The sequence below is a fragment of the Trachymyrmex cornetzi genome, unplaced genomic scaffold (assembly GCF_001594075.2).
Source record: "Trachymyrmex cornetzi isolate Tcor2-1 unplaced genomic scaffold, Tcor1.1 scaffold203, whole genome shotgun sequence".
Classification (NCBI taxonomy): domain Eukaryota; kingdom Metazoa; phylum Arthropoda; class Insecta; order Hymenoptera; family Formicidae; genus Trachymyrmex; species Trachymyrmex cornetzi.
The window spans coordinates 725,353-738,163 of NW_017296669.1; the positions used below are offsets into that span (position 1 = coordinate 725,353).

The following is a 12,811-nucleotide window of genomic DNA, read 5'->3' on the forward strand; positions in this document are numbered from 1 at the left end:
ATGAAGAAGACTCAAGAACCAATTAGATCGATTCTCCATTGGCGAACCAAGATACCGTTTTCCAAAAGAGACTTTCCAACAGGACGCGGCTGATTAACCGCACCGCCGGAAATGATTAATAGATAGGTTCCATCGAATGGATCCAACCGATGCAGAGTCTTACTGTGGTGTGAGACGCAAGGAGAGAGAGAGAGAGAGAGAGAGAGAGGAAAAGAAATAAAAAGTAAAAGAGAGACGCGGCGCGGCGTATCGATACACGAAGATGGAGGAGAAGGATTGTGCGCGCATCTCGAGGCCGTGGAAGAGGCCTCTGATAGCTGAAGAGAAACCGATGCAACGAATGTATAGAAGGAGCGCAAGAAAAAGAGAGACAGAGAGGAGATCTGACCGGTGTCCAGTCGACCAGAATGTTATGTATGCAAATGAAGCCTGACAGGCCTATAGGATAGCCGATCCTCCTCCGTTCCCCTTTTGACTCATTCTCCAACCCTCACCCTCCCTCCTCTCGTCCCTCACTCTATCCTCTTGCCTGATTTGCCTCCTTGATTTCGTTTAGAATAAACGTATTATATAAGCAAAAGCAAATAAAATTCGTTATCTTGTTATATGTAAATCGTCGGCGAGTAGAGATATTACGAAGCTGCGGCTCTCTCGCAAACGTACACCCTCTCTTCCATCGTTTTTCGTTCCCGGAGCTACCTTGCACGCATTACCTTGCCCACCTCTATTGGCCTAGAGCTCACTTATAATACTCTTATTAAGCATTTATATATAATAGAGAAGACGGCCATCTTTGCCGTAGGCGGCACCGTCCAATGGTAGCGTGCATCAAGAACGTAGGACAATGCACATGTTTATCATCCGTTAAGCGCATGCGAAAAGACTCGCAATTGGGTTTTCCCCTGCTGACCAACCAAGAAACTAAATGACGAGAAATTTGTTCGTTCTCGATCACTCGAAGAAAGGTAAACGTACATCGTCTATTCAGAGATAGACGCAGATATACAGAAACTTACTTGGTGCTTGTGATAATCGATATTGCAAAGAAACCACCAGTCTAATCAAACATTTTGCATATCGGATAAGATTGCGAAATTATCAAATCGTTTTCGTTTAGCTTGCAAAAGGTAACTCAATAACGATATTATTAGGAGCGATCAATAAGATCGTTATGTGCATTATGCGAAGTCACTACAAAACGACGATGTATTTCGCATCGATCGGCGAACATTCGTCATGCTCGTTTACCTGTCTTCAAAACTAAGAGGTCTCTCATCCAGACCGATAATGCGACAACCTTCGGTCCATTGACTGCGCTTCTTCCATTGCGGCACCAACTTTTTTCCTGTGCTATTTGCCTCGACGTATCACCGCGACGCAGTAACACAATGCCTTCCTCGGGATGACTAAACTCTCTCTTTAATACAGGAATCTAAGGGCGGGTAGAAAGAGACGAAGGACTTCGAAGGACAGCGACTATAATGCTGAACTGGTTAGAATTTGATCCACTGGGAGTCGAGTCGAACCGAGCGACAATGCTCAGTGAAAAAAAAATTAAAAAAAAGCTTGCGTTCCCTTTTTTTTACTGCCTAACGCATCGAATCAATCCTTTGCGCTTTGATTTCAACATTCTTTTAGAATTTTAGAAATGCATTTCAATTTTGTCACAATTTGCGTAAATGATTAACTTGAGAAAATAAAGAATAATAATTTGTAAGAAAGATGAAATAAAATCAAAATATTTGTGAAAAGATATTAATTTATCAGATTAATTCTAATAAGTAAAATTGGTATTAATTACATCTCGAAAGAGGAATACCCTGGATATGATAGGAGCTTAATAACTGGTGGAAATTTCAACTATGACATAAAACGCGATACGATCGCCTTGAAACACGCGAATTTTTGCAATCTATCCTACCATTGAATCGCGTCATCCTATATACCGTGGACGATGATCTCAGAGGGAACTGTTACAGGATATAGGGAGGTCGTCCCCGGCGATATGACGAGACGCTCGATCGCTTGCATCTCCCTTTTCTGAGATCGCTTTTGGCGGTCATCGAAATAGCAAAAGGACAACGTAGTTAGATCCAATCTTTTTGGAGAGAGAATGTTGTCCGAGAATATCTCGTGTGGTGCGCGATACGACAAAGTGGCCCGTTATCTGGCGAACGAAGGCGATCGAAACAAATTTCGGGCTGCGAACCCGCCCTACGTCCGTAATTGGACGCCATACAAAAATAGTCCTCGGGATCTGAATATGCTACTTAAAGTTTTAGCACAAGTTAAATTACGATTCAATTTCGAATCGAGGGTTAGTATCGATCGAATTAAACTTTTAGTAAGGACGCTGCGATTAAAGATTTAAACAGCTGCGATAATACTATTTCCATCGATGTTCTCGAGCAAAAACGGAAACGATAACCACTCGAAATCGATGAGCGATTTCATCTTCCGGTTGCTTCTTGAGTTATTAATCGCGTGAATAAAACAGTCATCGTCATCGCGTCTACGCGATTACTTGGAAAGAGTTAAATAAGTAATAGAATCTTATTAAAAATGTGTTAAATAAAAGAACAAAATAGTGAGATGTAAAAATATCACAAAAGATTTAATTCGAAAATGATTAATTCAAAATTATTTTCGTTTCATAGAGCTAATAATTTCATAGCAATGATGGCTTTTGCAAAGACATCTCTTTAATCGAATTGCTTTATTGAATATTAGTCGATTGCTTTCGACAATATTTTCTCATGGCAAGCGCGCACGAGATTTTGAATCAAAATCCAGATCTCCATCAAAATTACTACAAGAATTCTAATTTTGGTTTTTTATTCAAATTTTAATAATATAAAGAATGTAGCGATAGTTATATACACATATAACTAATATATGTAATTACTTTAAAATAATAAACTATGTATATGCACACATACAGAAGTACGCGCGTAGAAATAAAAAATTTATTATCTATTACATCGCGTTATTCCATGTGTCTATACATCGTTTCAAAGATGAAGAGAGACTAATTATTCCGAAACCAGTTTTCCATTGAAAGAGACCATTTAAACGATTCTCCCTTTTTCTCAGTCATCCTGTTGTCATGGAAGGAAAGAGAGTACTTGGCGCGCTGTGACATTATATGAACTCGAAGACCTCGGTATCGTCTTTCATTCGGCCTCGAAATTGCTCGAAAATTTACGTAAACGAAGGAAAGAACGGGTAAACGTCTCCCTATCTTACATCCGCCTCTTCCTTCCTACCTTGCCTCTTCACGGACTCTCAGAAAGGCAAACGCCGAAGAATGGAACGGATCCAAGGTACATACGAGCGAGAGAGTAGAAAAGAAGGAACACGGGGAACCCCATTTACGGCACAATGGGCTCCTTTGAAGCCGAAGGTAATGAAGGTTTCGGGGTGTCTGTCTCGGTCTCCCTCTCTCGTGGCCTGATTCGCAACCTGACCACCCTTACGGCACGCACAGGATATCTATATACCGGGTGTGCATGTCGAACGATCGGGGTCATCGCTTCCTTTCCTTTCCACTGCGGTATCGATGACGATGAGAAACTCAAACCTTTTTCCAACTCTATCAGATAATCCACGTATCCCTTCTAATAAAAATCTCAGCGAATTCTACATATAAACTTGTGACGTGTATGTTATCTTTTGAATAAATTTATAAGAAATGTCTACATATAAAAATCTCGTTATGAGGCAGTTAAGATTTAATTTTCATAGCGTCTCGGTCAAGATTCCGTGGTAAGAAATATCTAAAAGTTCCTATGGCACGTACGTATGCGTGTTGAAGCACAAGGATATTCCAGCAGGAGAGAGCGACGTGCGCTAGCATAGGTTTAGAACCAGTTCCGTACGCGGCACGTCCATGAGCTGGAGGAGGTCGCCCGCGTGTTGTACCCGTACGAATCCCGTTGGTATGCACTGTGTACGCCATAATATCCCATAAGAAATTTACCGCTCTCTAACCGGTGTACGGGAAGCAGTTGTCCGATGGAGTTCTACGATGGAAGAAGAGAAGAACGCGAGTAGGATGATAGAAAGGGAGAAAAAGAGACGACTGCGCCATCAGAAAATGCCGCGAAGACAGAGAGAGAGAGAGAGAGAGAGAGAGAGAGAGAGAGAGAAGGGAAAAGGGCCTGACCGAACCTTCCTTCCGCGCACCGGGCCCGGCAAAACGTAATTATGCTAATACGCGATTGGTTCGAAAATGTTAAATGCACGAGGCAGAGCACCGCGGGCTACCATGAGCCTGCCTCCATTGGTTCCCTCTCTCCCGTTCTCTATGCTGCGCTCTCGCACTCTCTCTCTCTCTCTCTCCGTTTCTCTTTATCTCATTCTCCGTTCGTCTTTCTCTCCTCCACTTCGAGCACAGATATTTATGGAATCTTCTTCATCGCGCCCGCTGCATTCCGCTCCACTCGTTCGCGTCTCGTCTCGTCTTGTCTAGAAGAGGCCCCGGGGACCAGAAACGTTTCAATCTCCGTTACCATCGATGGCGTGCCAAGCCGCGTTTCGTCTACAGACTTTGGGAGTAGGGATTCGACACACATGAGGAAGCCCATTTTATACACACTGGTAACCGAATATCGAGTATCGAGTACTTTCGCGGTATTGACAATATGTCAATATCGTTTCCAGCATTTAAAGAATACACCCGCAGCCGCCCATGTTATCTCTCATAACGCGCGTCTGCTAATTTCTTTAATCGTGTGCTTTCATTAACGAGAGCAAATTTAGAGGCACAGCTAACGAGTAATAAGTGTTATCGCGATAAACTGAGACGTCGCTGTAATTTCGAGCAAACTCCAATTAGTAAATTCATTTGCCTTGATGCAGATAAGCTGACACGAAGGCAGAGCAGCATTCGATGATTTATCCTCTAACTTCATACCTTTTTTCATCTAATCTGAGAGACGTGCCATGTCGAGTATTTATGCAAAATTGCTAGAAAAATGATACAAAAATTCATATTATATCTGATTCCATTTTACTGATACGTATTCCATTTGCGTCATGACGCCAAAGTGAAACTTGAGCCAAAATTTTCCGTCATGGATAAATATAAATCTTCATGGGACTATGCTGACTTTGGCGCATCGAAGATACTTGAATCCGCCGCGGGTAGTGCGGCATTATAATAATGTGATCGCTATAAACGAAAAAAAATGCTATAAAATTACGCGCGATCGAACCTGACGAGTGAGAGGGCCGATCGACAGCGAAGCATCACGAAGAGGTCTCGAGAGTGCACGGCGGCCAATGGCTGCCGCCACGTCAGCTGCCATTTCGATGAAAATGCTATGGATGTCCGCTATTTTGTATGATAAAATATCGCCACAAAAACGTCTAAGTAAACCAAACCAGCTTTCGTATCCTGCGGGCATACTCGTCCGAAAAGAGAGCGGGGGGGCCTATCGAAAAATCAATGCACGTTGCATCGGGAGAGCTCTATTAGCCTACCTTTCTCGCCAACATTACAATGCAAGGAAAAAGGAAATGCACAGAATCTCGTAAAACACAGTAACCATTGCAGTCAAGAGCTCTTTCGTCCGCATCGCTGATGAAAAGTCTATGGTCTTGGAATTTTCCTCAACAGATGTCTCACTTTCACCATTTATATGGCCATGTAATTCCATGCTGTTCTGACTGACCGACTGGTAAAGTATTGGCGCATATTGTCATTTCGTTTCATCAATCGGAAAGAAGGCAAGGTATTGCGACAAATAAAAAAAGAATGAAAAAAATAAGAAATGGACAACTACCGTTCCAAAGCAAACAACTGCGAAGTTGATAAAGCGTCCGATGCCGTCCAACCATTGGACAGCAAAATGACTCCACTTACGTGTAGAGTCGGTTCGCGTCGTAGTCTCGACGAATGCGCCGTAGATGTCAAGCTTTCACCGCAATTACGGAAAATTGCCCCCGCAGTCATAACAGTCGTTTTTCAGGTGTTAAAGGCAACTTATTGGCAGGCGGGCGCGGTAATCTCTCACAATAAGACTGATCGCGAGAATTTCCAATCGACCACTACACTATAGTTTTAAGTAGAAATCTGCTTTTTGCATCAGCAACACACAGATAATTTTCACGCAAAGTTTTTAAACGGAAGAAATTATAACGGAAGTGATTTCTAAAATTACATATATATATATATATATATACAATTAAAAATTAAAATAACTATAATTTTAGAATAAATAACATTTTCTAAGATGTTAAAATAAAATATATTAGTTATAGAAAACAACAATTTTAAACAAAAATATATCCGTTAATTGAAAAAAAAAAACATAGATACGATGTTAGATAATGAAGGAATAGTTGACTACAGTAACGAATCGCGTCCACAGTTGGATTGATAATAACATTATGAGCCTTATAATGCAGACGTGAAGGATACTCACCTTTTCGAGCTCGAGGAGGTGAAACCGGAGGACCTGAATCGCTTGAACCATCTGAAATGAGAAAAAAAGAATTGAATAAAATACATTCGCCGAATGCAAAGGCAGAAAAAAGATATTGGATGGTAAGAGGCTGGTTCGAAGAGGAAAAGAAATGACGAAGGAAAGGCTGCAGGGATTGGGGAAGACGATAGGGTAGAAGGAACATGAAGCAGACATGATTTAACCACACGCTGCTGCATCGTCAACGGTAACTCGGCAACAGATCGACGGTCACAGTTCTCCAGCGCGGATTCAACTTTTATTATTTATTTGCACGCTCGTGTTTTCATTTATCTCTTCCGTCGTGATATCACCGTTGCGAGGAGGCAGCGATAGTTGCGGTAGCGCGACGGTTATTAACGGGAATTCATTATTATTGCATCTGCATTTCAGTAATTGCATATCTGAACCCGGTCGTAGAGAATTCGCGCAACATACACGATGGTTTTCGATATCACGGATAAATAATCATAGAAATACGAGGAGACGGCAGAATGTTTATTAACCCTTACCGGACTAATATGGGTAACTAGTGGCCGAGCGATTCCTGTTCGTGCAAGTTTCTTTGAGTCTTTCGGTAATTATAAATTATACTACATTTTATTATTTTCCAAAATAAAGAGTCAATATTTATTCTAGAAAGTTGAAAGTATGTTAGTGAATTTTTAGAGATTTTTTGAATTATTTTGAAGAGGTGAAAAACGAAAAGATTTGAAGTGACCTTTGATGGTATGGATGAGGCATCAAATTGTAGATGGTACGGTAAGGGTTAATCGCCGATTAGTAATTTTTTCTATTTCTTCAAATTTTCAAAAGAGAAAAAAAGAAAAATAATAGAAAACTTATTTTAAAAATCGCGTTATTTCCAATGCATGGTGTGTGCAATGCATATGTCTATCGCAACGTTTAGAAGAAAAATACCAGAATATAAAGTTCGATAAGCGAGTCCGTGCGACATCGAAAGGTAATAATTGTTTTCGTTCCTTTTTTTCCCCCTTTCTTTTTTAGATGTATCCGCGGTATCGAAAGTGTGTCCTCGGAAGGACCATCGGTATAATTTTCCGATACGCCATTAACGTTTAAGGCCACCCGAGATTCCCCTATGCAATCTCTATGTGAAGAGGAGACCGTACATTGCGGTAACGTCGTTTTCTTTCGGAGACAGCAGAAGCGGCGATTCAATTAGGCAAAGCGGCAATCTTAATTGTTAATTAACATTATATTTATGCAATTATGGTCCATTATGATTCTACAGGGCCGATAACGAAGCGGTCGCGATGAGTGCTCCTGAGATAGTGGACTCATCCGAGGCCTACCAACTACCTCTTGCCTCCTCATCATCCTTTCGCCATGGAAGGATACGCTCTAAGCGAGGCAGGTATAACGCCGAGTCTGTAACTACCATGAATGGCAAGCGGACGAGATATCACCTCACCAAAATGCATTTCGAAGCTTGTATGGGATAAATGGTAAAAAAACATTTCGCGTGTAATAAAACGGATATGATTGTGAGACTTATATATTTACTAGAAATTTCCTATTATATACCCGTTTCCCCACTAATACATGATTTATCAAAAAAAGAGCGACGATAACAACAAAAAAAGATTGGTGCGTCGAAATAAAGCTTACGAATATTGCATCCAAACTTACGAAAGTATTGCAAATAACCCTATTCGAAAATTGATTCGCTTGATATCGAAATTATTATAAGATTATAGCGAAAAATTGTGAATTTGCTAATAAAATAAAGAACAATTGTCCACGTTGTACACGACAGACCGTCAGCTCAGCGTCAAAGGAATATGTATCAGGTCTTCGACACTTCAGGGCTCCTCCTCGTCGACGAACGGACAGGAAAGAAGAAAGAGGAAAGGGCGAGAGTAGATAAAGAAAAGAAATAAGAACGCAATGAAGCACAGAGAGGGAGAGAGAAAGAGAGGAACAGAGCGGGAAAGAAAAAGCGAAGATGGTATCGGTCCAGTAACGAACACACAACACAGAACACCCGGGTGCTCCTTCGCGAGATGGTGCGAGGAAACGATTCGCCACGATGTGTTTCTCGTCTCTCCTTCTCGCCTTCGACGTTATATACAATGTGTTCTCTATATCCGACGGTTTTGTTGCTTCCCCGACCAATAACGACGTAGTTACCACGACGTAGCACGAGCCCTCTCGTGCATACTATTACTTTATATATCGTGTAAGAACAACACCACGAATATCCTTCATACTGACGTAAGACTTTGCACAAATTATAAGAAATAACGTTTATTAAAATAAAAAAGTACGAGCTAAATATAAAATCCCAAGCGTACTTAATTATATTTCATTGATCATGACGAATTATTTTGACTCTATGTTTCCTTGTAACAGTTACGCAAGAAAATTTTTAATTTTATCGAGATATAAATAATGTATTCACTGTCTTTTCAGTATGTAGATCTTCCACAACAGTACGGTTGTCTGCAGTATCTCTAACTATCGCGAATGAAGCTCTTCGTGATGTCTAGTCCAGGCCACGTCACTCCCGTCACTCACTCTCTCTTATATTCTCTTCGTCGGCTCTCTTGCTCCGCTTGCGATCTTTCGGCTCGGGAGGTTTTGCCACGATCGCTCATCACGTGTTATTAATTAGGCTTGCCGAGCAGCCAAGTATCTCCCAGGCAGGGGAGGCCGAGTCGGAGGAGGAAGAAGCGGAGGAAGAAGAAAAACTGAGAAACACACGAAGAAACAGGGAGATGGTGTTATTTATAAGCCGACAGGGACGACGCAGTCGGAAGCAACGCCCGATGATGAAGGGAGTCCCTACTTTGAATCTCCCCTTACTCTCTCACTCTCTCTCCTTCTCCCCTCCCCCCCCCCCCCCCCCCCCCCCCCCCCCCCCCCCCTCTCTCTCTCTCTTTCGTTCCTTCGTCACCGTGTGGGTTGCTTTCTTTTACCTTTCTTTTCCCCGGTCGCTTCCACTCAAGTGTCACTACACCGTGACGTGTGATGCATGTTGCACCGACGAATGCGTGATATATACGCGAAATACGCGATGCACATGTACGAAAGTGTAAATGAGAATGCGTCGGGATTTCGCACCTTGCGAATGCTGTACTACTGTACTCCAAACATTTGGTCAAAACTCAGGGATATTTCGTCAACATCCGAGATCACCTATTCATTTAGAATAAAGATCGAAAAGTTTCATCAATAATAAATTCATGATTTTTTAGTTTTGACTGATAACCTAGATACATTTAATCTTTATTTTTCCAATTCTTGTATCTGCTTTTAGACGGATTGTTAACACAGAATCAGGAAATCCTGTGCTCAATTATGTCACAACACATTTAATCTTTATTTTTCCAACTCTTGTATCTGCTTTTAGATGGATTGTTAACACAGAATCAGGAAATCCTGTGCTCAATTATGTCACATTGCGGAATTTTATTAAGAACTTGTGGCGATTTTCTTTCCTGGTATGACGGCATGTCTTAATTTGCGAGGAATAATTTACTCCGAAGAATCACTATTTTTGTATAGAGGAGAATTTGATTCACAGCAAGAATATGATTTACTTTTGTTGACTATAAAAAATTTTCATTGACTTCTGTACGACTAATTTGCGGGTTGCTTTGTATGCGAAACACTCACTTTCTATTACTGAAGATGGTCTAATTTAAGACCGAAACGTCTATGATAATTTGTAATTTCTTGATATAATATATATACTTAGCTATAATAATAAATTCAATTTCAAAATCACATTTTAAATCATTTCATGGATTAATGCGAAAAATATTAGTTTTATTTAAAAAAAAAACTATTACATTAAAAGCATTAATAAGAAAAAAGTATATTAATCCATCCATGCATAAGATGGACGATAGAATGTCAATAATAAAATTATCAAGAAACGTCTTCGTGCAAATAATAAAGAATGTATATTCACTTGTCGGCAGAATTTCCAATTAATATACACCATTCTTTAGATTGACAAAATTAACTGCATGAATACTGTCAGTGACGTAAACGTAGGCATACACTACTGCCCCACTTTTATGCCAATCGATTCCATTATACGTGCATCCATATATTAAATAACGCGTTGCCAACGTTCTTTTATAATTGGAACGTATACACATAACTGTCATTATTAATATAAATGTAAATTTTGAGATTAAAGTGAGTATCAAGGTTAAAAGATAATAATAAATAAAAAAATTCGCATGGCAGGTCAATCCGTTCCGTGATGCGGTTCGTTAAAGCAGTACGATTAGCATCTTATAATTGATTGCAAACGATTTTTGAGGAAATTAAATTCGATCTCGGCCGCGCAGCATAAATCTTGGCGCGTAATATACCGGTCGTTTTCAACACTTCCAGTCCAGCAAAGTACGGTGAAGTCGTGATACGACCTTGATGAGATCGTTATATCGCGTAGTCAGGTCGGTACCCGTATAGGTGGACCTTGTGCCGGGCAGATGGGCTCGTATACAGCTCATATTAATTAGTCCGCATACGCGCGCGACGGCGGAAAAAGGAACGAGATGGCGACTGAAGAGCGAAAGTGAGACTACCAAAGAGATCATCAGATAGAGAGAGAGAAAGAGGCAAGACAAACGAGAGTGAATGGTCGACTGTGTATGAGGGCTGGGCATTCGTCCGCGTGGAAAAAAATTCATAAAATTCTATTGCATATGTATATACATATAAACGCAATAACGTTGAGGGAAACGTTAACATCGCTATTGATTCAAAAAACCTAATTAATTAACAAACATTTCGCACACTTCCTACGAGTTCGCACGAGAATGGTTCCCCATCGCGTGTGTCCTGTCCTCGTTGCCTGAAAGAAAACGAGAAGTAAAACCAAACGTACGGGAAAAAGAAAGTTTGATCGAAAGAAATAATCAAACACAGAAAGGTAGGAAATCGAGAAAGATGCGGTCGAAATGATTTTGCGCTTGAATTGTAATAGAAATAATTCGCGGACATACTTAGAGAAATAAAAAAACGTGCGTACCGAAATTTCTCCGATTCTCTGTAAAATGGAATAGCATATAGCTCTAATAATCTTGAAGGAACATTAAACTGTTAATGAAATCGCCTCGATTCCCGTGAGATTGTTGAGTACCGAGGATCGAGGTGCAGGTGAGTCTCACGTCAAGTACATTGCGAAACGACATGATGTTGCGATTAACACCTGAAATAATCGTCTGAATCGATTCTAATCCAGGCACACGATTCCAGAAATGCGAGCAAGCAAGGCGACACGTCGTAGCGTCCAATATACCGTAAGTTCTCAAATGACACAAGGCTAGACAGCAGATCAATCAACGCGCGACACGTGCTAAGTCCGCCATAATATCGAGCAAAAACACATCGGCAAAATATAAATTGCATCCTGTGGATACGAGAATTGTCACATTTTGAGTTTATATGCGCGCTTACCTCTAATGAATGGTTGTTAATTGTATCACTTATTAACGAGGAACGTCATGTGAACGACGACTCTTATCGATGTTTAATAATTTACGAAGTAAGCGTTCTCTTCCCTAGATTATTCGGCCCACTCTCCCTCTTTCTCCCCCCCCCTCTCTCTCTCTCTCTCTCTCTCTCTCTCTCTCTCTCTCTATTCTTTCATTTCTCCGAGCATTTATTTAATTCGCACCAATTATAACCGTACGCTCAGAGATTACGTCTCGATAGTCTCATTATCACTTCAACTTCAGCGTTAAAATTAAAAAAAAATTTTGCGCCGACAAGCATTATCACCAACAACGTCGCTCGTCGATTCACGACAATTAATTTTCAATCTACCGGTATAATACAATCGTACTCGACGTAACAATCCAAATACTTATTCATGCACGAGTTGTTCACTTATCATATACATCTTTTTCCTTGAGTTAATACAACTCATTCAGTAAAATAAGAGTATTCAATACTAAATAGTAAATTCGATCATTCAGAGGAAATTTGACGTCGTGCCACTCGAAAAGTAAAGAAATCCATATTTCAAGGAAAATGGAAAATTTTTCGGAGATATCTTCTCCCCCGTTCAATGTGTACATGAGCAGGAAGGTGAACCAGCGATACACGGTAGTCAAGAGCGCTAAGCAAGCAAGGGACGGTTTATCTACGACCTGGTCGCACGCTCGAAACGCGCAAAGACACTCGAAGCGACAATATTTAAACATTGTTAAATCGTGTGATACTTGTCAACGGCAAACACGCCACGACTACTTGTATCCCAGTAGTTGGCTACGCGTTGTTTTCTCAATTATCAATATCGCCAACATTGTTTTATACAAATCCATAACAGAACAAACGCACCTCAGTTTTGCAAAAGA

The 12,811-nt window shown here is 40.6% G+C and overlaps 1 protein-coding gene and 1 pseudogene across 4 annotated transcripts in view; one reads left to right on the forward strand and one right to left on the reverse strand.

The window, feature by feature from the left end:
* The window catches only part of hth (Meis homeobox homothorax), a 446,666-nt gene that overhangs the window by 353,679 nt on the left and 80,176 nt on the right, over window positions 1-12,811 (reverse strand). For all 4 annotated transcript variants that reach the window (XM_018505263.1, XM_018505262.1, XM_018505259.1 and 1 more), the window contains exon 5: window positions 6,429-6,479. In XM_018505263.1, the coding sequence (XP_018360765.1) occupies window positions 6,429-6,479 (51 nt within the window). The remainder of the gene's footprint in view (window positions 1-6,428; window positions 6,480-12,811) is intronic.
* Window positions 263-8,609, forward strand: LOC108759700 (uncharacterized; annotated as a pseudogene).